Raw genomic sequence first — 26727 nt, 5'->3', positions numbered from 1 at the left:
AAAATATTGTTTTGTAACGACTTAAAACTATGTGAGGAAAATCGTTCCGAAAACATTGTTACTTATTATGATAATGAGTGTATACCATTAAAAAATTCACTTTGTTTAATGCGTAAAATAATTATCATTAGTGTAAAAAGTTTTTACCGTTTAAATAGTTATAAACAATGTGTGAAAAAATGTTGACCGTATTCATTGTTTGAAAACATTTTTATTCATTACAATTAAGTACAAATATTTCAAATTTAAATTTTAAATTAAACTACAAAGAATTTACTATCAAAAACGATATGTTGACAAATACAAATCCATCACGTAGACAAGTTGTTCAAAACTTTCGGGACGGAAACATTTACACTATACAAAACATTTTAGTTTAATACGTATATATAAATCATAAAATATGACATTTACGAACAGTGAACTACTTAAATCGTAATATATATAATTATTAATATATATATTCTATGTTTTAATATTATTTAAATGTTATAAAAAAAATGTATTTTAAATAAATATATAACTATATAGTAAATATATTTTGTGATTATGTACACTATGAAATTTAAATATCATTAAGGAAGAAACAGTTCTCAAAACGCGCCAAAACGAAATTCCATTGGCTAGTATTAAGATGTACAAAAAAAATAAATCTTAAAACGACAGGCAGTACCGTAGACTATTAAGGACATTATATTATAATAATGTGTCTATAGTTAATATTACTCTAAAAACGAAAGTGTAGAGCGCTACACGCTAATGTAATATTATAATAATTTAAAATTTAAGCTATACAATCTTATATGTGGATATGTATTTATAAACATAATAATAATATTAAAAATGATTATGCGTCAATGGATTTATCGATTTCGATGTTTCAATGGCAATATCGGCTTACAACTACGCAGTAATTAGACTTACAAATACAGTAATAATTAGTAATAATGCATGTATACAAATATTGTTATGTGAGTGATTTTATCACGTTACGATCCGCCTGTTCCCGGCGTCAAATAGATGCTGGTTATAGCCCTGTGCTCTAAATGTTTACTCTAAACGGCGACTAGATAAACTGGCAAAGCCACTACGATGTTCAAATAATAACAATATTATTTCTACGCCGAATATTAAAATTATCGATTACGGGTATTCAAAATACACATTGCAGTGCCAACAACTAAACGTATACAATATTAAATAGTATTATTACTGATATCGTTCTATATGATATAATATAATATGTATGAAATAATTGTTTATAGGTATATAATATATTTATACAGTGACGTATTTGAGAGCTGTGAGTGGGTGAGTGGGTGTGCGGGTTCTTGGTCTTTTTCGTGAATTAATGATGATGTATGATAATAATTATAGCATAAATATATGATGATGAAATTGTCAGCTTATATAATATATTAATGAATGAAGTATTAAAAATGGACATTCGTGTGACAGCTGGTAATCTACTTTGCGGGATGGTGCAGATCTAGGTACCAAATGTATATAAGTACGATCTACCGCGAAATTCGAATACGTACAAATTATTATTATAATAACCTATTAAAAAAATGAATATAATATTGATAAATTCAAAAAATCGACGAACTGGGGTGGGGCGTGGAATGGGAGCTTTCCGTGTCAAAGGGTTAACAAAAAATAAATAAATAAAAATAATCATCACCCCTTCTTGACTGAGCTTCAGATACGTCACTGAACAACATATAATTAGTAAAACATGCATTAATATACAATCGACATAGGTTATGTATATAATATTATAACTGTGCAGCTATTTAGGAGTATGACAACCATATTATGTAATTGTACGTAGGTCGTTCGTCGTTCAGACAGAAGCTATGGATAAAATACGTTTAACATATTTTATATATTTATAGTGGACAATATAATATTATATTGTTCATTTCTAAATAATAAATAATCCGTTGAGGCGTGCCTCAACTGTATATATATTATTATAATTTATAACGTATATCCGTCCACACTCGACATTTAAACTGGAAAATCGCCGAGGACTCCTACGAAAACCTATCTACTGCATTACAATAAATTATTCATTGCAAATCATAATGCACCCGATGAATATAGATACATGACTGAATCGATAATCGGCCGGCGATGATAATTTTAATCGATTAATTCAATACCATAACGTATGATTATTATATTATTGATTGTTAATAATTTATCTATTAATTTACTTTTAGTTATATACATATATATATTTATAAATATAATCGTATATTATATTATTGTATTCTAATAAAAAAATAGTTCATCCAAAAACGATGACGGTCTCTTTACAACAATTACTATAAAATAAAAAACAAATCAAAATTGATAATTAATTGTGTAAATACCGAAAAAAAATATAGTGAACGATCGAAGTTTTTGGATATTATATCGTTTTCGTGTAATAGACTATAAGTGTATTCGTTATATTATTATATAATTAGGCGATCGAGAATTAAAATTATATTAAATGTAATTAAGACTGTTGGAGCACACTATTTATATAATTTTTGTAGTTTTATATCAAGAAGTTGAAAGTTAGTTTATGTATGTACTTCACAATCTCCGATTAAAGTTATGGATGACGTTTGTATAGGTATGCATTTACTAGCTTCTTCAAGGCAGACCCTTCTTCTATTTATTTTCTAGGTTATGTAGGAAAATATTTTTTAATTTAACAAGCCTTAAATCATTAAAAAAAATGAAAACACTATTTTCGATTTCATATAGGTATATACACATATATTGAGAGTTGTAAATGTTAAATATTTTTCCTACATAACCTATAGGTAGTGAAGTATTTTTTTTAATCAAATTTAATCGGATTACTGATGGAAGTACATAGTTGAAAATATTTTTCTAATTTTGTAGTTTCCACTAGTAAATTAGTAAGTTTGATAATTTTAGAATTTTATGTGATCTCAACTCGTTTACGCTGACGTTCATTAATACTATAATAATATATACACATAGACATTCCAAGTAAGACAATTAATAGACAATAGATTGGCAATATTACAAAAATGTTCTGCTCCAACAGCCTTCATAATAGTAATAATTAATAGTATTACTATTATTGCGTCGATTATGTGGGCAATCGTTTAAATATAGGTGGGTAGGTAGGTACTATTATTGTATATACATCGTAAGTATAATGTTATAATGTCGTGGGGGGGGGGCCTCTGTCGTTGTAGGGGCCCGAACGGCAGCAATAGTGCTATCTAAAACCTCGTGGGGCTGCAGCATCTATTCGGCCGGGAAACCGAATCTCAGGACGGCGGACGGACGGGATAACGGTCGGGCTCGGTGCCGGTGGGCGTGGTCGGGTTGCTTAGCGAGAGCTTACACTGTACCTTTAGCCTGTCCGCGTAGACGTCGTCGTCCAGCGTGGCCAGCGAGTTGGCCAACAGATCGTCCGGCGAGTCCGGTGGTTCCGACGACGACGGTCCCCTACACTTACCGTCCGCGGCGAATGCGTTTTTATCCATCGTCAGTCTATAAAATGTAAAACAAACAGTGTATAGGTACAACCTACGTTAGTACATTATAATATACAATTCAATAAGTCATAATATATTATTATATAAATATAAAATTGTTTTCCATGTGATTATTATTATTATATTAATTTAGGGCGTGGATTGCATTTTCTCCGGTGAATGACCCAAGTAATTACTTAACAGGCACATTTTCCCCGGACACCGAAGAATATAAAAATGAAAATTTTATTTTGCTATTTGTTTTACTTTTATTTTTATACCGTTTTTATTTTTTGGAATTTTTAGGTCGTTTATTCATTAATTTAATTTAATATTAAAAATAATTTGTATAGGTATTTTCCTGGTTTCTTAGGATATTAAAAGACGCGCCTTAATTATTATTATTATTATTATTCTGAAGGATGTATTATGATTTGAGAAGGGTTGGTGTGCTAGTCGACGATTGGCTTTTAGGTTTATTTAATAATTTATATAATATATTACATTATAGTTGAAGTGGCAATAATGGGCACATCGTTTAAAAATTGCAGCTGTTCAAAAGAGTTTTATTCGACCCTGCACCACCTCTCTGCACCCTATTAACCACACCAACGTGCTTCAAGCTCGTTCATTTTAGTAATAATATCCATTTAATACGCATTGCACCAGACTAGGTGCCAGAAATTTCCGACCTGTTAAAAATCCATAAACATATAAGTGTTTTTTTTTTTTCAATGTTATTATAGTGTTTATATCAACAATATCGCGTGTGTGCGTATTGTCTATATTTCAACATAATGATTTTGTTCAATTTTGATGGCATCATTGGTTGTATATTAAACAGTTTTTATGTTCTATTATATTATTTATATTATATACATTATAATATAATATATAATACACATTTGAGTACTATACCATTGATTAACCGTTGATAATCACCTGCGATTGTACCTACCTATAATAAGTAACAAGTTACAACCAATGTCACTATACTTCAAATACGACGGTCCTAATACTCTTAACACAGTTTCAGGGTCGTCCTGACATTGCGTCTGAAGACTGGGGTGGGTGGGGATCGCGCAAGGTATTAAAATGTCTCAATATTGTTCAATTAGTTCCCAATGCAAACACGTGCCGCTTACATTTGTCTCTGAATAAGATTTTGCCACACAGCTTTCAGTTCGGCCTTTGGCGCTCGGAGAACGATCACTCTTCCTTTGTTTTTCGGCAGTCTCGAAAGAGTGCCGGACAGGTCGGCAAACAGAGGGCTGCATCCGGTCATGGCCGGACTACTGTGACACGATGATGTGTCCGACCCATTGCTAATTACCAACCGGAATTCGGTATCTGAAACGGCGAAAACGCGCAGCTCAAAAATGTATATAATTAAACCTACACAGTCGAAGTATGTACACACGAAACGTCAACAGTTTAGAGTAATAATATGTATTACACCTCCCCTCCCCTCCCCGCATTCTACCCGTGAATTAAATAAAGTTTCTCCGTGTAGCGGAAACCGTTACAACACCGTACCGCTTAATATATACATAATAAAGAGAATCACGTTTGATTATAAATACATTAGTATAGCAGGAATTGTTGATATCTATAAAAAATAATAGATACTTATTTTTATCTGATATATCTTTTGTAGGTAATTTGTTAATAATTTTAAATCCAGTTACTTTTTTTTGTGAATCTTATCACTTATTTTTTGCGTTAAGACTCTAGATATACAAATGAAGTTAGGTATTATATTATACAAATTATATTAATATTTATTAAACCTAATTAAACAATTTTTTTTTAATGACAAAATACTGAATATCAAAATTGTTGTTATAATTTGCAGTGTACAATTCAAATTAATTATGAAATTGTAAACAAAACATACCATACTCATAAGTTATAACCTAAGCTAACGCTGATAATGGTGTATGTGTAAGACCCTATAATTTCTGATATAGAATATTGATAAGGGATTGATGTAGACCTAAGTAACTGTTTTCATATTACCTTTAATTTCATTAAAAATAATTCTATCACTTAATAGTCATAGCTAACCGTACTATACATTTTGAATTTGAATCGTAATATTGTATTATTATCTTTGTAGGTAGGTATAAAAATATTTCTAATTATAGTGAAATTATTATTTGAAAAAGAGTATCTATAGTATTTAAAGAAAAAAAAGTATCTTTTGAGAAATATTGAATGTATCTTGTATATAACTATTAAGACGGTGTGAGTGTATTTATTTGTTATTGTGATTTAAAAATTGAACATTTTTAGAAAAACGACGTAGGTACTCTCGGTCTGCGTTCACTATAATATGTTAGTTACTTACCTTTTTTCTTGACGGAGAACTGAGTTTGAGCAATCGATGATAGTGGCAATGGTTCATCGGTGACAAATAGCACGCGGTCCCTGCTAACTTTGGTGAATAACAAAATGTCGGAGAACAACAGCGCCCAGTATGACCTGACAGACCGTCCTTCGACGCGGCTCAGGTCGCCGGCGAATATCCAGTGGCGGTCAGGGGTGTTCAACGTAAAAGGCTGCCAAGCATCGAAACAATTATTATTATTGTTGTTGTTATATCGATATTGAAAGCTGCAAGATATTACACTAAAACCTTGACCTGACCACGATTTATTTTGACAATTTGACGATAATTTAATGTCGTCGTCATTGCTGCGGTATACTGACCTTGCACCTGGTGAATACCAAACGGGCTTCTAAATCGTTGAGCGACAGTAAAGGCTTCCCGTCCACTTCCGGTTCCATTAGACCGGATTCCACAGTTATGAACCGATATGTCGTCTAAATAGGTAAAATCAATATTACCATCGAACAATATTATTGTTATAACGTTTAAAGACGGTCTTCACCGAAGTCGTCACCGTCTATGGTCGTTTGCAGAGTACACTGCAATTTGCAGCGAAAAACTTACAATCGCTTTTTTTTTTTGTTATAATTAAAACAGAAACGAACCGTTGATCATTATTTTCTGCGCTGCTCTACATATTTTAAACGATACACGACGTAACTGTTATTGACTCAAATCGGGTGGGCAGAGTATAGAGGGAAGAGCTCCTGATTTTTTAATTTTGCAAAATTATGCGTACCTAAACGACGGCATAGCCTAAACAGAATTCATTTTTAATCGACTGTCGATTTAAATTTTTGTCAATGATACTGTCGATAAGGAGTAAATTTATCTTAACTCTCTATGTTTGCAACGAAACGTTAATATTTTTAACTAAATTCTATTCGTTTATCCATATTAAGTCTGTTGACTATATTCAACTATAGGTATTATGTATATCGTAGTTATGTGAGTTGACTATATTTGCAAACTTAATAATTTATTTTATGAAATTTGAAATATTTTTAGTGATAAAAAATAATATTATTGTTCATCACTTATTCAAATATTACCTGCATCTCGTGTACTATGTGTGACAACGCTTCAAAACCTTCGTCGTCGTGTTCCGTATTAATTTGAATGAGTTGCATGCATTTTAATACGTTTCTGTAATGCTGAAAACCATATGACACAAAACAAAGATTATGTAATATTATGACGTTAATTACTATAACCTATAGCAATACTTCACGTATGTAGTGCTTAATATGTATTATATTATGTACTATGTAGTGTCCAAGACCCAAGTATTTATATAATACGAAATTAACGGTACATAAGTATAATTACCGATAAAAGATTTACCAAAGCACGGACGATATAATACAATCAACGTAAAACACATATATTATTACATATTTTTTATGTAAAATATCATTTATATACTATTTATAATCAATGATAATATTATACAATACGAGTTTTCAATTATATATGTAAGAAGTATGTATAGAGAGTCACCAATTGCATGTTCCCCGCTTACTCCCATTGTTTCGTGTCATAATACATTTATTTAAATTTAAATTTTTGGAATTTTTACCAATTCTTCTTATAAGGATCATATTTTAAAATACCTTTAAAATTCCATTTAAGGAGTGTCCTAATGTGGCTATATCAATTTTTTTTTATTAAATGAGAATCACCATTTTCCCTGTAAACTGTTGATGGATATAAATACAAATTTACCAAGAGCTTCATGATTATATGTTTGGCAGATAAGGGGGTTATGATGATTTGAAAATATTGTAATAATAATAACATTTAACATTTTAATAATATTGCATCTATCAGCATTTTAAAATTTATAAAAATTGTCCCGGATCCCAGTATAATAATCATCTATTTTATAATTTTATAAAAACATTTTTATGAATAATTATTTATTTTTAGTACATTCCAGATACCTACATGACTACATTTAAATAACTCAGAAACTAATCATTCGAATTTTGATTTAAATATAATATCAACATTTTCAAAAATATCATCGGCTTAACAATTTACGGTAAAAAATGTTTGTGTTAATTTGAATAAAATAGGTTTGTTTTTCCACAAGGCACCCATTACATAGTATAAAAATCCTAATCATTGAAAGAATATTAAACACTAGCTTAAGTTAATCAGCTTATTTTAATAAATTCATTTTTAAAGGATAAAATGAGGGTGAACATGCTTGGTGAATTATGTATAATACGGTATGTAGGCAGGCACTTACCTCCAGTGGTTTGTGAATGAACGTGATCAAATCCGGCCTACGGTCGGGTATGGGTGGGTCTTTGATGAGTTCCAAAAAACTGGAATTTCGTATTTTTTCCACGAGTACGCAATCCGCGTGAATGATGCCCTTACAGTACTTGTAATATGCTCCGTTGATCTGATCGATTTTCCTCACGTACGCCTTGCACGTGTTCCGCGCCAGCATTTTCCAGTCATTGTCGATTATACGCTCCAGGGTGTCTTCGGTGGTGCGCAACAGCTGCATTACGACAAATTAATAGGGAAAATTATATCATAATCGCATATTATTATACTCCCGGAGGTGCGGTGCCACGAATTCCCGGGGGATGGCATGTCATCGGGAATACCCACTTAAATGGATGACACGATAATATCGTAGTATAGTCGTTATTTCATATTTGGTATAACAATACAGATATATGTTTGTAAAGACACACTTTAAACGTAAAACATTCACGTGTTGTGCTCTGCAGCCTTACCGTATCGTAGCAATACTAATCGGTGAAATATTTATAATACATTCGAATATCACGAGGCACACGACTACACGAGTTATTGCAGAATAAGGTGATTAGAATATTTTATTCGTGGTGGGTCTATCCATATTAAGGCAAGTCATTGAGATTTGAAAATGTGGCTAGTTGTATTTTATGTCCAATGACAATAATTTTTATCTATAGAATAGAATGTTTTTACTTTTTCAGATTATCATGAAAAAAATTACATTTAGTATAGTAACTAATAAATAAATTATTTTTACAGGTACCTACACTCATTATTTTTTGTAAAAATCATAATGCTCAACACTTGATTTTCATTAAGAAATAATGACCTACGCGTAGGTACTTGTTCACATGGTAGAATTAAATAATTTATTAAATAGTTATTATGGTTACCTTTAGTCATCATTAATTACATATACACAGACACATATGTGTATATACTAAAGTAATAAAACAAAAATAATAAATTAAAAAATGGCTTTAAAAGTCTAAAGTCTAAACCCTTTACCTATCTATCTTTTTGAATTACTTTATTTTACGTCTTTATTAGTGGTACGTAACTGATATACAAAATACACTTACGTAATAATATATTTTGTTATATGATATATACGTTAAAAATAGTTTGAGAACCCTTTATATATTATAATAGTTCCGTCGCCACGTGTTGATTAAAAAATAAGAGTGATACCGTGTCGTCGATTAAGTAGGAAAATCATCATAATTTCAAAATTGTAAATCAATTAATATTAAATAATATAAATTATATACGTACCTCTTGAACGTTTTGAAATAACGCCGCGTGTTCTTTAGACTTGAGCACGTCTTTGCGTTCGGCCAACGGCAAAAGATACCTCCCAATACCGAATTGTAAACATAACACAAATTGTTGCTCGGCCGTGAGAAGTTGATGAATCCACCTGAGTTGCGAGTCCATATCGCCGGATAGGTTCTTAACAAAAGCGTTAGATATATTTTAATCAACGTCATCGCTGTTTTTTTTTTACACCACAATAACATGCAATAATTTACAGCTGGATTGTCTAACGCAACGACCGCGACGGTTGAGAGATATATGCTGGGTTCCATAAACAATTTATTAAATTTAATGGTTCACTAAAAATTTAATGGACCAATCGTGGGCCACTAAATCTTGTTTATGGGACCATTTGCTCACTATTGATTCATTAATTAATGTTTTGTGTAACCCGGCATCAAAGTGACTATTATTATTAACAAAAATTCTCACGGACAAAATAAAACCTGTCTTTAAATAAATAAATAAAATATAAACATATAAATGAGATAATTAATATTTGTAAAAATATTTTTTTTTTTTTCAAAAACAATTTCAGCTTGACAGAATAGTCACTATTTGACAGATCCATTTAACGGATTTATTAGCGATCTCTGGTCAAACGTATACCTATTAAAGTAATGAAAGCCTAACATATTCGCAGATGAGCTTCTTTGTCGTAAAAACGACAGTTTCGAAATTTAAAAACTCAAATAAAGTGAAATATGCACAAAAGGTCGACTGCAGATGAGTATGCAAGAGAATAAGAATAGATATCTACACTTAATACTTATTAAAAATAACTTTGTGAATTAAAAATATTTGTTGAGAGTATTGATAATAGTCAATTGAATTATACGATATACGAAACAAATTTATAAGTAGATTTAACAATTTAATGAGCCATCCTAATGAGCAATATTAAAGTTTAAATGAAAAATTATATTTTTGCACATTAAAAATAAAAGGACCAATATTTTTGATTAAAAACATAACTGTTTGTATAACATTAATACGATTATCCTATATATTGGTCTATTCAATTGTGATTGCTTTTGAATTGAATTACGAAACATGAGTACCTATTACATATTTGCATAATGTAAAATAATTATTTTAAGTTATTGCATCATTATTTCTAAATAACCGAACCACTCTATTCAAGCCGATTCGAGTTGAATTTTAACTACAAATCTATTTATTTCAACATTTGAAATTCAAAATCGTCGAGTTTTTGTTTGTATTTATCATTTGCGTGTTCAAAATTCAAACGGAGAAATATAAAACTGCCAAATACATAATACCTAACCTAATATTTTACAGCCATAAAATAAGTGGACATTTCAAGTGTATGCATTTCGTACCGAGTTATTGAAACGTACATATTATATTATTATTATATTATAGTCACCAAATAAATTGAAAAGAATTAATTCGTACAATATACTGGTCCGGTGACAGTTTTTGTTTTTTTAAATTTAAACCATTTTAATTCACACAGGTAAGTACATATTTTTCACGGCCTCGCTAAAACGATCCCCTGCTACGATAATTTATAACATAATAATATGATTAGCATTAAAATAGTTTACACTAATATAATATTATGTTATTCTCGCCGTCTTTATGAATTTTTTTTGTTAAGCGCCGCAGGGCCGTAGGTATAGTGCCTTTTCGAATGAACGCCAAGTCATTGATTTTTAAATAAGCGTCATAAAATTCTTGTAATCGACTGTACGACGAGTGTTATAAAATACGCCCCGCAGTGTTCAGACTTTTTAGATCGGCCGATTCTATACAGCGAACGTACTTTAACAATCCCATCACAATAAGTCATAAAAGTCCTGCGAAAACGTCAAGTGGGAGTTGTTCCGTTCTGCGACGTGGCGTATGTATTATATATAGTGGTGTAGACCGATTGCATTTTGTGATGGGGTAACCCTGTGCCACTCCACTCCGAGTCCATAAACTTTGAATGCTTTTATATAATATAAAGACTAAACTACAAGTTCGAAATTCCAGTTTTTAAATGTTGAGATTATCGGAAAAACATTCTGCTTGGGAATATGAAGTCAAAAATGTAAGCTTTTGTTCGAAAAAAAATAATAACGATAAAATAATATAGGTAGTAAAAATATAATGTTTTTCCTCGAAAATATTGTTTTGTACGATGATTTCGAGTTATGTGTAAGACAAAAACATTTCCAAAAACCTTAGATTACATTTGTCGACAAAATGCGTGCCAACGTATTTGTTTACGTTTTTAATCGGGTTTGTTTTTTATTCATAAAACAAAACGTTCGTAGGTCATTGTATTTACATAAAAAAAGCATTATTATTTGTATTTGTATAAGTCACGGGTTCGTTGGCATGTTTTAACATTTTTGGTCGCATATTTTTAAGAGCATTAAAATCTTATCTAAATCGACAGTAATACTAATAATAATAATAGTATTTTCAAATCTGACAATAATGTATGTATCTTGATATTATTGCAATAATTGTGTAATGTAATTTGTTTACACTTTTTTTTATGTAAGTACAGATTAAAATAAGCAATTAAAATTTGAATAATGTGTTTCTGGGTTTCAAATTAATTTTATCTGGTTAATCAAAAATTAAACATTATGTAAATTGTGTTCTGTGCAAATTTAACATTTTGTTATCAGACATTATAATAGTACACCAATTAATGATATTAATATATATATATACGTAACAAATTGTTTAATTATACAATTTATTTTAACTACCTAACTATTATGTTTACAGAATGTCAAACTCTAGGAAAAAATATTACGGTAAATGGTATTAGGTACTATTATTAAAAGTACCTAAACGGTCATACATATTATATAGAATTATTATATCCACTATTTTTTTTTCAAATTTGTATATACCACTGTTAATGATGGTATAATGACACAATATTATAATTTGGCGTGTTGTTTACTATTATGTTTTTTTTTTTTTTTTTGATAAAAAATAACAATAATATGAGTGTTGTACATATTTTTTATGGGTATGTGTAATTTGTTGTACAGATTGTCTAAATATTAATAAAAAAAAAAATTACATCTACTTAAAACGACTGCAATAATTATTATCAGCTATATCCCATCGTTCTATAACTGTAATGTATAATGTATAATATTGTTCAAATCTACGAAAAAAAATATTTTATAATGTTATTATTATTTAGGGGTTGGTTTTCACTTTGCACGAATGTTTTGATAACAATTTCAGTGCAGTGATTTATTATAATTAAATATAAATTCCGTGTGTGGGAGCTCATCGATGATGGAGGTGCAACGAAAATACTTACTACTACTTCGTGTGTATTATTATTCATCAGTGCCAGAACAACTCGAAAATAATTTATTTAAAATGACGTATTGTGTTATGCGTATCTGTGGCGCCATATAATGGCTAACTAATCTATATCTGTGCGCGAGTGGGGCAAGCCGCTAAAGTTTGAGGTAAGGTTAGGAAACTCCGAAATCCCTCTTCACCTCTATTCCCGCGAACGCCACTTCAGATAATGTTGTGCAAAACAATAATAATAATAAATTATGTATACAATTTTGTTTCGTATATTATCGAAAATGATTAATGGGGCTTATTTAATTATATCGCGAAAACGTTGTACACGATATATTGTTCTGTTTAAACGGCGTATTTGCAATCATTATGATTTACGCAGTGTATAGTGAAGCATAGGTAGCGAAGGTATCGATGTACATGATATTAATTACTACACAATCAATTTTGCCTGGAAAATACACTTTTTAATTAAACCGAGGAGTTACACAAAGATGAAAATCCTATAATAAATACCTACCTTTTATTAAATCACAACTCAACGCTATAGATGAAAATGTATTAAGTTCTTCCACTGATATATATATAAATGGCAATTAATAAGAACGCTACAACCTGTATACATATTATGTCGTGTGCCTTCTCCCAAACGAAAATCTAAATACCTATTTTAAATTCTTCAAAATGCCCGAAAACACCACTTATATAAAGCTCTTTGGTCCACGTGAAATAATCAGCTACATAATGAGATTATACGGGATTACTCTACCTACCATCATAATATATTGTGGATACCTATACTATTATTAATTTATTCAAAAACGTTAAAAATAATCTAAATAAAACCGTGAAAAGCTCTCTCCGTTTTAAATCGTCGAAAAACATTCAACCCTAACCCATAACCACGCCTACCATAAGTAAGTCCACTACTCGCAATATTAGACATCTTCCTAGTATAAACAGCAATTTTTTTTTTAGCAAACTTCTCTCTTTTATTATTCAACACAGTGGTTCCCAAACTCTGAGGGCCGCCTCCCTTAGGAGGCGCGAGCACTTGACAAGGGAGGCGTGGTGAATAATGATTTTTTTTAAATCAACAATAATTTTGTCTACAGTTATGTAAGTAAGATTATACATAATTCAGGGATTTTCTAGAAAGTTGCTTCATCTAACCAGCGTTATCGATAACCCGATATTATCGCGTCTACCAAAAATAAAAATGTTTGTATATTTAAATACTACAAGTTTGTTTTTTATTTACTCAAGGGAGGCGCAATTATTATTTTTATTTTTAGGGTGGCGTGAACTAAAAACTTTTGGGTACCGTTATATTAACACATTATATTAAACGATCCATTCTTGAGGTTGGGGTTGTAGTTTAGCACCCTGACCTCGCTAACGATCATTCTCGTCTTCAAAATCATACTTTCGTAAATTGTTGTCTTACGCAGCTGTTTACCTAATTTGTCCCTATGACTCACATCACTATACTCCGATATTAGTCGTAATCTAAATATCCCTTCAATGTCCACCCATCGTATTAATAATATTGACTCTCAGTTTATTCATTCTCTTCTCAATAATATACAATTGATGCACCTGACCTTCTCATTCGAGTTTTATTTAAAGTTTCTTCACACAACGTTAAAAATCAAACTCTTTTTTACATCCCCACTCATTCCGTTTTACTCTTACGACTAATCATCCAATCCACATAATACTTTGGCTGTCCAATCAAATATTAGGCTTTGCTTCCACTTTATTTTACGCATATTCACTTTTTTTTACTTATCTGTATCACTCGTCGTACATTGTATTTATATATATATTGTAAGCATTTCACATTTATACATTTATTAATCTAATAATTGTTATATTTTTCTTAAGTTTATATCTTATGTCATATTAACCCAAATTGTTAATTGCTGATAGATTGGCGTTTGTTCTAATAAATAAATAAATATTTTTACAAGTTTACCGTTGTAAATAAACATAAATATATAACTACGTCGACAAAATCAATTATATAAATAAATAATTATTAACGTTTCATATTTTGTTTAATTTTATTGTTGGATAATTTATTATGCTGTCATTATAATACATGTAATATATAGCTTATCATTAAAACCGTGCGCAGAATATCCATATTTTAGAATATAATTTATACCTTAATATTCAGTTTTTTCATTTTACCTATCCGATTTGAAAGTCGAACGAGCGTAAACATTATTCGTTTACATAAAATAATATTATTTTATCTACATATACGCCTGGCGAATAATTTAAACTAAAACTCGTGACGCATTTGAATAATGCCGTTTTCAATCGAATCAACAGCGATGGACTTTAAACGCGTTTATTCATGTTTAATGAATGCGTTTCAGGTCGGGTTTCGGAAAATGGGACGGTTCTGGAAAAGGTCTGTTTTCGAACTATACGTTACAATAATAACATCGAGTATAGCTAGATACCTTTTTTGTGTCCGTTTTATTAAACCCAACAAAAGTTATTAAATTATTAATATTGCTTCCAAGCGGATACAGCCAATGTGAATTATTAGTAAGGCTAGGATTTATATCACGCAATTTAAAATATACATTTAATTTTGTCAAAATATGCTAAAATACGCATTACAAATACATAATATTATATAATTAATTAACAAATATAAGTAAGTACCGACAATGAATTACCAATAATTTTTGAAGTGTCAATAAGTGACGAAATTGAAATTAGAAGTGTAATATGCAGACGAGACATCTAAGGTTAGGTTAGTGGTTAACACTAATTTTGCTTAGGGTTTAAACTTTAAATATATCATATAAACTATGCATTTTTTGTGATAAAATAATATGCGATGATATTATGCGTTAAACTTAAAATATGCAAAATAAAAATTATATCGCTTGTACCAAACATAGTGTAGACCACACTGTGTAGTAAATATTATAAAGGTACTAACCGAATTCGTAAAAAGAAGCTCAAAAAAAAAACATACTACCTCATCATATATTAGAATTTATATCTTATAGCCTTAATTATTAGGAATGGTATTATGTCGTAGAAAGTATTAAAGTATAAACATCTAGACATCTCGCCGTATTTTAAAATTTAAACCGACAAGTTATATATTATATCTTAAAAATAAAAAGTTTCGTTGACTTTTATTTTATATCGGAGGAGTTTATCATTTTATTACGCAATATACAACTGTCTTGTTTTATCAACTTTTATAGTATCAAAAATTCCAGGAAGGTAGGAACAGTGCTTCACATAACCGTAGTTATAGTGTTTCAGCAAAGTTTCTGCTGTTTACACGAAAAATAACGATATGGATCTTGTTGTATTCAGTTAAAATATATTATAATACTACATTACAATAACTTATATATTTGACCTATATAATATGAGTGGTTCATTTTAGTCAGTGTCCATATACACAATAAATTAAGAATTATTTCTGAAATCTGCAGATTATTTCTAATTAGGTTAGGTGACGCCGTTTAATACACAATATTGTTTTTATAAAAATCGAATAATGTTTAATTATTGTAATATTAAAAATAAATAATGATAGAAGTCCGTGCTCCTACTGTCCCTACCTCAAATCCAACATTAAAAATGTTGAGTGCGAACGTTTGCAGTGTTCCGTTGGTGAGGGTATGCGCTTTTTAGCATATCGTTATGTACTCCTTCACTTAAAAATTTATTGGCGGGAAAAGTGGCTGGTAACATGGACCTTATAATAATAATACGTACACGGATAGGGTCCTGAAATTCCAACTGAATATTATTTATTAACTTGATAAAATTTGAATTAAAAAATATTTTTAATTTTTTCACCTGATATTTTATTTATTATGGGAATATTAATTGCATTATAAATATTAAATCTTGCTCCGCTCAGGTTCACATTCTGAATGCAATATAATTGCTTTAAAATTCAAACACGCTTTAGTGAACACTAAAACGATAAAATAAATTGTCTCTCCTTTTTAATTTTTAAGTAATTCCTACATTTTTCGTTAAAATGTTTAATTTTAATATTTTGTCGTGAATCTAGATGTACGAGTGTTAGTTACTATTTTCCCATAAACAATTGTTTGCAGCGATAAAAATAATAATTTACCTACGTTCGTAGTTAAAACCACATTGGGACGAGAAGAGAGCGCTCGGAGAAAAATGTTTACCCGACACTCATGGTTATAAATCACTAATAAAATTAAAACAACACATCTACGGAACAAAAAATAACTAAACGCGTTTATGTACACAAAAAAAGGATACAAAATAAATAATAATAATAATAATAATAATAATAATAATAGATAATAATAATAATAATAATAATAATACTAAAAAGTTGTTCGTGAAAATTTTTTCATAAAAAAAAAAAAGAAAAAAACGTACAAACACACCTATAACGAACGAGAGGAACAAATAACGACGAGCATCGGCCGCATGCAACAATCAAATAAAAATAATAATGTATAAAATAATACAAACATAAACGAGAACAAACATACAACAATATTATGCGGGTGTGTACTGTTGTCTACAAAAATAAATAAAAATAATGATAATGCAAAAATACTGGTCACTCGATATCATACGATTATAATTTTGTAATAGTGTGTGTAAAACCGATTGGGGAATAATTATTTAACACCGTCATTATAATATTATATTAGTACATTTGTATAACTAGAAAAAGTTCTCTCAATCGGTTTTCTATTACTGTGGTGTACTGGCATCTGCGTATAGGCAGGTAGGTAGGTAGGTAGGTATAATATAATATAGTATAATACTGGCTTATCTGGTTACAAAAACACGTCGATTTTTCATTTCTTGGCATCGCGCAACCACACAAAAATAATAATTATAAATAATAATAATAGTAGTAGTTGTAATAATAATATGATTATGATGATAACAAACGCGCGGACACGTTGAAGATGAAAAACAAAAAAATAATAATTAAATCTATTTACAAACAAATAATATTATAATTTACAAACGGAAAAAAATAAATAGAAAACGGTTTGAAGCATCAAAACAGCGTACAATAAATATATCGCAAAACTATGTCACACGACAACGCCGGAACCTACCTCGGACGTGAACGTCACTTGAGGTATGTGAAATCTTCTTCTGGGCGGCTCTTGCAGAGAAACGGTCGTGTCGCTCTGGCTGACCGCTGCGGCCGCCAGGCTGAGTACGCCCGGGGTGGACGCTGACCTCGGGGGTGGTTGATTTCTCCTCCGGTTGGCCGTCGTCGTTTTGTTGTACACTTCCAACGACAGCTGATTTCCACACGATCTGTTAGTGAAAAAGAAAAGTTATTATCACATTGTTTTCAAATATTATCCCATTTTGTTATTAGTATTAACTATTATTATAATATTGATATTTGAGATGTTATAAAAAATATTATTGTAGTTAATGGTTTTTAAAAGCATAGGCAGGTACTACTATTGACATCGAATTATTATTTTTTGATTCTGGTCGTGTTCGAAATTTACTCGGCTTGTATTTTTTTATACATTTATTTTCATTTTCAAATAATGGTTTTTGGTAGATAATACAATAAAATATATAAATATGATGAAGATTGAATATAAACGCAATAAAACTAGTTTTTCTCATGGACGATTTTACAACATTTTTAAAAATTATTCTGTCACGCAATGTATCATAATTTAAACCGAAAACCAGAAAAAAAATGTGAAAGTTTGTCACGGAGTTTGAAACGACTTTAACGCGTACGAGGCGGTTTTATTTTATTATTAATGCAAATGGGCTTTTGCCCGATGTACATCATGGTGCAAATTTGATTAATACCGAAACACGAATAATTTTACATAAGTATAAAGCTTATTTGTACATGTTATACATTTGTTTGAACAAGTTTAAAGAACAATTTAAGAGATTAAAACAAATGATCCGGTTAATTTATATGAAGTGGTAACGGAACGAAAATTATAACGTTTCATGTCACATGTGTTTTGTGTAAATGTTTCGGAAAATTCCGCTTCGTTTCCAATATTGGCGAAACGCAATTTTCCTCTGGTAATGTACAAATAGGTACATTTGTAAAAACAAAAGTTTCATTTCGAGTAAGCTCATGTCTAAATTGAAAAGTTGGCACGCGTATAAGAGCCATTCTCAGTACTCATTAATACCGTGCGTCGGTACATACCTACCGACTTATTTTGTTCTAAAAGGCACAAGGCAATTGTTGACGTAGTATATAAGTCATTGGAGGTATGCTTTGAGATTTTTCATTACAGAGGTTCCGTTACATCATATTTTACACCTTTTAAAATTAAACCGTTGACACGCGCCATGTTTATACGCGTAAGATATTTTGCTGCAACGTTCGTTACAGGGACTATGTGTATAAATGCACAATTCGTAATTTATTATAACTTATAGAAAAATTACCTACGTATTTGTTCGAGTAGTTTTTTAAATCATGAAATTTCAGAGAATTATCGTCGACATTCACCAGCAGCGTACCGCGGTAATAAAAGATAGTATTCATAATCCGAAATGCACAATAATTAGTATCACTCGCGAGTCATTCCGGCTTGTAAATAATTAATAGTTAACTTTTTCAGATAACCCCATCTCTTACGCGTGGTTAATATTTACACGACAACACTTATATTTACGATGAAATTATAATATTATTGTATAATCAATTGACATGACGTGTACAATTATTATTAAACTGATTATATCGTGAGCATACGAACTTATTGTATAGGTACCGCGGTTTATTTTGATTTGAGGATAAAAGTATAGGTAACAACATCATATTTCCTAGTCGATATTATTTTTTCTCCCGATTAATCGACGTTTGGAAATATTTCTAGTGGCCTGTTCTATAATGTTGTTCATTTCAAAAACAAAAAACTATTTAGAGTACTAGAGTACTAGTCTCCTATATAGCTGTCCTTGTCTGTCCAGTTTGTCTGTTACATTTATTGAAATTTGACCACTGTGCGCGTAGTATGGTAAAATATAACAAAAATAAATACGTGGCGCAAAGTAAAAATTATATAATAATATTTACATCGTTATTTCCAATTCATATTTCAATTTCGCCGATTGTTGTCAAATATAATAAGAACACAATGCATGTGAATATAAATATATATATACCTAATAATATATGTGTTTGGGTAAATCGTTTTTAAATTCGTTGGTAGATTACATTTAGAAACGATCATAGTGCTCACCGTTCAAGTATAAACCTATTCTCTGTAATAAGATCGATGTTAGGAAAATCGTTCATAATATAGCTGAATACATTTTACAACAATAATATGACGTGGGCAAGGAAAAACACACACACTATACACACGATCAGTCCAAGTTTCCGTGAGTATTATTTACGAACATAATATAATAACATATCTAATACAACCAATAACCTATGTCATATATAGTAGTGCTGAGAAAAAATATCTAATTCGATGTATGTGTTCAAACTTTTAACTTACAAAATTAATGTCACAGAAAATTGGATAACGCGCCCTCCGGTCTCCACATATAGAAGAAGATTTTATAAGCAGTAGATTTCTTTATTAATCGAATAATGTCAATAAAACGTAATATCGAATTAAAGACAACGCGCGATAATATATATATAGTGTTGGCCGACGGGGACACAATTCGTTCGGGAGAATGACCTATATTTTTTCAAAAACACGTACTCTTCGTAATGCGATTGTATTATCAACAATTATTGTTATTATTTAAATGTACAATTTTATATCGGCTCGTGAGTTAAAAAAACGCATAGGTATTATAAGGCATTATATTCTCTAGGAATTCTCAAAAATAAACAGACAACATCGACCAACGATAATAAATAATAATAGTACTACCTATAACTACATACTGTTACTATAATAGCGTTTAAAAAACCACACCGATCAAGTCGACGGGCTATATTGTATGTGCGATTTTCGCGTTCGTTCGGTCCATGTGTATAATACTATTTAGTATGGCATCGAAAGCAAACGGATTTATTTTCCGAAACAAGCAGACATCGCGATATGCTGAAAGTTGAATAATGGTGTTTTCTATACACTTGTTGCGGAAAAGTCAAAAGATCACTGTCATACTGCATCGTATACGAGTCTTTAGAAATTCCTTACACACCAAAATAATGTAGAACGCGTATGCCACCATTTTTTTTTTTATTCTATCCAGAGTAACACCGCAATTTATTACTGTCTCGGAAAACACGCACTATAGGTTATACACATTGAATAATATGGGACAAAGTACATCGACAATAAATTTAACATTGTCGTGTTTGGTGGATGGAAAAAAACTTGAGTAATTGTTTTGAACGTTCAAAGTAATCTCTCGCGGAAGAAAAAAATTAATAGAATTTGTGTTAAACGTTATTTAAAGCATCACTTTATATAATATTAGGTATATCGTTATTCATTAAGTATCCACGCAGATCGAGGGAGAGAGCAATTTTTTTATTCAATTTATTATTACGGTTACTGATTTTATTCGTATATAAAACTGTTTTTTAGTGTATATTATAATCACTGTGACTATTAATCTTAATTCGCGTTTAGTTCCAAACGTTAGAGATAGAAGATTTTTCTCATTTCTGTGATGTTTTATTGTTGTAATTCAACGGGACTTACGAGAAAGATTATCCCACCAGAAGTAATTCGGGTTATTAAAATTAATCGCATTATAACAAGATTGTCTTTTTAATTAAACGTTAGTTGTATATTTTAACAACGGTTTTCAAAATTAAGTTATGTCGTTTGTGTTGAAAAGGAGTACCTAGTTTTCAATTTTCGAGTTCTGAAATTTCTGCATGTATAGATACCTAACGTTACGGTACGTGTTCAGAGAATAATGATAATACGATTTGCAAATACAGTCTCGAATAACTTTAAATTATATTAAGCATCTAAGAGTCCGTTGTTTTAATATTATATAATACTGTTCTAAAATTTACATTAAACGTACTATTTTACTTTAACATAAGAACGCACAGTATAATTAGGTACTTGTATAGGTAACATGTACATTGTACGTATTATAGCAGAAGTTATAGTTATTAGTTTCACTGTTAATTAAGTTTCATGATATAATATTAGGAAAATTATGGGTAACAATAATGATATGCTCGACACTGATCTACCTCACGTCTTATCCTAGAGCAACTATCGGGTACCTATCGTAAAAGCAAACCACTGAATGGACAAAAATAAACTTACTTAATCAACTCCATGACGTCGTCTTCAGCCATCATCACTACGTTAGTTTTATTGATGAATACTACATAATCTCCGGGCTTCAGATCCGCTTGATCCGCAGGCAAACCACACTCCACTCTTTCCACCCTGCGCACGAGAAATAGGAAATTTAATTTATTTTAATTCATATCCGGTGTTGTTATTGAAAAAACCAAACGACTTATTAGTGTGTGCGGGTTCTTACCTCGGGGGGTGTGTCCACGCTATAGAAAATCCAAAACTGGATCCCGAGGGTTTCGACAACCGTTTGGTAATCGTGAAAGGAGTTCTGCCGGTTTTGCCATCCCTATTGGACGACAGTGGTGGGTCCAACTCCAGGTACTGCAAGAATTTGTTTTCCTCGTTGCCTGGAAAATATGCAAAAACATGATTACTAATATATCATTATTACTTTAAATTTGAAGATGCAGGAAGCACGTTTGTAAAACGGACGTGACAAATGTTCGGCCGTCTTATATAATGAACGTTTATCGTTGTCAAATGAACCAAAAAGCGCGTTAACATAAAATAAAGGCCTCGCGATACTTATGTAGACGAACATGCGAATTACAAGTCGTTTGAGTTATTGTTATTATAAGCCCGATCGCGTGAGAAAAACAGTTTTAGGTGCTGCGAATAATATTGAACGCATTACGCAAATTGGAACACAGGCCGGTCGACAGTGTAAGTTGTGCTTAAAGACGTCCAACTAAATATAAGTTTACTTTAGGGTACACTTACCCGTTTTAGTGGTCAGTGTGTCTTTTTTTGGCTTCTGACTAGATTTTACCTTGACGGACACTAAAACAAAAAAAATAAACAAGGATTAATTTTGAACACTACGATTATTGACATTTTTACATCGTTCGTATAACCGCATGTTATATAACAGACCACTCACCCGAATGGTTGCTGGGAGTAGTTTCGTCATCAATCATGATGTCTTCTTCATCGTCATCGGTACTGCAGTGTACGGTCTTAACCACAGTCAGATCTAAAATGCAAAACGTAGTTAAACAATATTCAGTTGAGTGGGAAACATAGATATTATTTGTTATATTGCAAAATATGAAATAGGTACTGACCTTGTGGTCGATGAGCCGGCGTTGAGTGAGGAGGCATTCGACCGGGACTTTGCGGTACGAGTTTGAACGTACCGTTTATTTCCTGAAAATAACAAAAAAACAATCAATCAGAATAGGTTTTCTTAATTATTTTTGTATATAACTAGAGGCGGCGATAAATCACTAAAGATATCTGTAATTGGGTCAAACGTTTTAAATACTCTCGTCGTCGTTCACCGTGTTATTATTGTTTTATATATTGTGTGCGTCATATTGAAAGTGTCACATTATAAAAAGAAGGGCTGTATACATTTCAATGGGCTCTCGACACTTGAAGAGCTTCGTCAAATACCACGTTTATGTAGCAGTATCCATTGTTCCGTTTTAATCGAAAATTTAATAATTAACATCGCGATGATTTCGTGATCGAATCGCCGCCCGGCGAATTCAATATTATATTAAACGACGTGATCGTTAACGACGCGCGACGTTCCGTCGCATTGTCGTCTACACAATCCCGTCTAATGTTTAAAACATAATATTATCATGCAATAACTACGGTAATACAAGGTACGCACGCAATGACTTACTTTTTTGAGTACGTTTTTCACCGCAAACGACATGTAGCCCAGGAACTCACTCCTCCTGTGTAAAACAAATAAACGGTATAGTATGAACAAAAGTTGAGACGTCGTCGCGGGTACGGACGATGACGTCGTCTATATTTATGTATATAGTCAGTATAATATAATGTTATGTGTCGCGGTGTTTCGTAAAATAAAATATCGTCGACGACTTCGCGGACCGGCGAGAAAAATTGTTCAAAAATATTATAAAAAAAAACGGTAAAAAACGATAACGAACCGGCGGCTTTCCGGACGGACGAGAAACGACTGGCTCGGCTTGTTTCGGCCGCCGAACGTTTGCCGTTCGCGGTGTGCGCGGGATCGATCGGCCGGCACTCCTCCCCCAGCAGCCCCGTCATGCATTTCGCACCCCCCCCCCCCCCGGTCCCATCGCCCACCACCCTGGACTCGGCGCGGCGGCAGCATCCCTCGAAACGACGTCGGCGGTTACGATAGGTCGTACGGCGAATGCAAATCGGACCGCCGCCGCGGGGGAAGAAGGGAAAAAAATAATAATAAACAGCGTGACGCGCCGAGGGTAAGTTTCCGCCGTCGTCATCGTCTTTGCGGCACGGTGATCATAACGTGCTAATATCATGCACTCGACACTCGCGAAATTTTTTATTTTATTTTTATTTTCTGTCGGGGCCGAGTCGATATTTTTTCGTCCGAGTTCCAACGCGCGCGAGAACACGTCTTCCTCGGCGGCCCGATGAATGATGATGGCCGTTTCGGTCGGTTTGAGATTTAGAAGGAGAAAAAAATTGTCATCGTCGACGATGATAATGATGATATACCGCGGTGCCCTTTGAAATGGTCTCGCGAGGTCTCACGCGTTAGGGTCAGGTGGTGGAAGGACGCTAAACGGTGCACTTACAGAGGGTATAATTGTTTAATTACGTTTTCAGCCGCGACCACTAATCGTCGTGTGTGCGCCAATGACCATAATATCATACACCTATACCCATAACCGAGTATATGGTGTATATACCGATCTCTCGGGGACAATCACGAAGTGCGTCTATACCGGGTGACCGAACCAAATCGATATAATACAATGTTGTGCGCTCAATGTACCGCGGTATAATATAATTTTCCAGTAAGTACACACGACCGGGTATATAATTATAATATTATAATATGACTTGACGCGCGTCAGCCATCGCTGAGACTGTTTCACAATCTGACGCAACCGACGCCTCGGTGGTGTGTAATATCCGTATGTATGTATAGTTATATTAATATTATTGTCGTACACACACACACGTATGTCGAAGAATAATAAATATTATAATATTATTATTATTATTATTATTATTATTACGGCGCGACCCTTCTTTTATCGACGTGCGTATAAAGTCAAGTTTGCACAAACAATTACGCCGTCTCTCAAGTTATGTATAAAAATGGTGATCAAACGGTATACCATTATAATAATATTAAGTGAATAGGTTTTCGTGTATATATATGTAGGTACCCGCCGCCGTAGTGCCGACGAATATCGTAACGCGACCGACCTATACACATATTGTTGTTATTATTATGTGTGTGGTGATTCGACTATTATATTATTGTAGTAGCAGCAGATTATTACGCGTGAGTGATGTTTCGCCTCCCAAATCTTCTCGGGGTATTTCGTTTTGAGTGACGCAATTTTTCGACCGTTGGGATTACAATGTTATATATATATATGTATAGTGCAATGCGCTTGCGGCGAACTCTATAGTGTTTGTTCGACTGACCCATTTCTCATATTATACGGACACTTAATGATTGTATTCAATTATCTTTTTCCCGACAACGCTCTGTAATATACGGCTTATACGATCACGAACGATAAGGGTTTTCCACGCAGTATTTTCGCGGGTATCAGGCACGTTTCGTATCGGTCATTCGACACTATTCGTATCGGTCATTCGAGACTTCAGATCGAAAGTTCACGCGTGACGTGTGGTTGTAATTTTCAGTCAGGTACTACCTACATATATATGTGGTCGGCGCGTGAGTGTAATTCACAACGAAAATCGGATAATCTTCGCGAAAACGTCGGCGGGCGTATCGGATTCGAAACGAAACACGAACCGTAAGTTTGTAAAGTGTAATATATATACTTTGTACCACTGCTGCAGTGTTCATTATAAAAGTCCATAACAGGATTGGACGGGCGCGTTGCGTTTTATATAAAACGTCGATGGTTGTAAGTGCGCGTCGGCCTTAATACGAGCACATATATTATAGTTGTTTCGCGAAACAATAGCAATCAATTATTCTCAAATAGAAACTGACGAGGCGCTCGAAACACATTTCTAAATTCACTCTGAAAGCCATATAACATGTGTGTGTGTGTGACGTGTGTGTTTCAAGTTTTGACTTTTGATATACACTTCAGATAAAACATGATCTCGAATCGTAAGACTCAAAAAAATAATTTACTTAACTTTTGTTCGCAAAGCGTATAAATAATGTTAACGTGTCTGTGTGTGCGTAAGGTCACCGTTGGACCGCGTAAAATATTCAAGTCAACGTAGGTGGTATATATCTATATTTTATTATTAATTATTGAAATCGCGAATGTCGGAATAAATTAAAAATTTAAAGCGGTGGAATAACTTTATATTATAAATTACGTTACGAAAGTATAAAAGATTATATATATAAGAGATTTTTGTAAACTATCGTGGAAAACGTTCGCAAACATTTAAAATTTAAAACAGTATATTGTTGGGCATTATATATATATATATATATGAAGTGTGTTGGTAGCGTTACCTTTTAGATCTGTCTCGGTGCCAAGCGGATATCAATATTCTCTTGTCCAGATCTTCTTCGGAGAGTGGTACGGAAAAAGATTCGTCGAAACGAGGGTTGGTAGAATTGTGCCGCACTCGGGTCTTGTGGCAAGTTCCTTTGCCGGGTACTAAGTAAACCTGTGTAGTAATAATCCCAAGTTAA

The 26727-nt window shown here is 32.2% G+C and overlaps 1 protein-coding gene across 3 annotated transcripts in view; it reads right to left on the bottom strand.

The window, feature by feature from the left end:
- The window catches only part of LOC100575056, a 59863-nt gene that overhangs the window by 12544 nt on the left and 20592 nt on the right, over positions 1-26727 (bottom strand). For all 3 annotated transcript variants that reach the window (XM_003244549.4, XM_008184960.3, XM_029490380.1), the window contains exons 7-21: positions 26545-26702; positions 23740-23794; positions 23171-23252; positions 22987-23079; positions 22827-22886; positions 22291-22453; positions 22068-22193; positions 17916-18123; positions 9460-9636; positions 8159-8419; positions 6957-7058; positions 6225-6338; positions 5863-6073; positions 4658-4862; positions 3387-3528 (exon numbers count right to left, since the gene is read on the bottom strand). In XM_003244549.4, the coding sequence (XP_003244597.1) occupies positions 3387-3528; positions 4658-4862; positions 5863-6073; positions 6225-6338; positions 6957-7058; positions 8159-8419; positions 9460-9636; positions 17916-18123; positions 22068-22193; positions 22291-22453; positions 22827-22886; positions 22987-23079; positions 23171-23252; positions 23740-23794; positions 26545-26702 (2157 nt within the window). The remainder of the gene's footprint in view (positions 1-3386; positions 3529-4657; positions 4863-5862; positions 6074-6224; positions 6339-6956; positions 7059-8158; positions 8420-9459; positions 9637-17915; positions 18124-22067; positions 22194-22290; positions 22454-22826; positions 22887-22986; positions 23080-23170; positions 23253-23739; positions 23795-26544; positions 26703-26727) is intronic.

This window comes from Acyrthosiphon pisum, chromosome A2 (genome assembly GCF_005508785.2).
Source record: "Acyrthosiphon pisum isolate AL4f chromosome A2, pea_aphid_22Mar2018_4r6ur, whole genome shotgun sequence".
Lineage (NCBI taxonomy): Eukaryota > Metazoa > Arthropoda > Insecta > Hemiptera > Aphididae > Acyrthosiphon > Acyrthosiphon pisum.
Note: the sequence above shows the minus strand (reverse complement) of the source record. Positions and strands in the feature narration are given on the sequence as shown.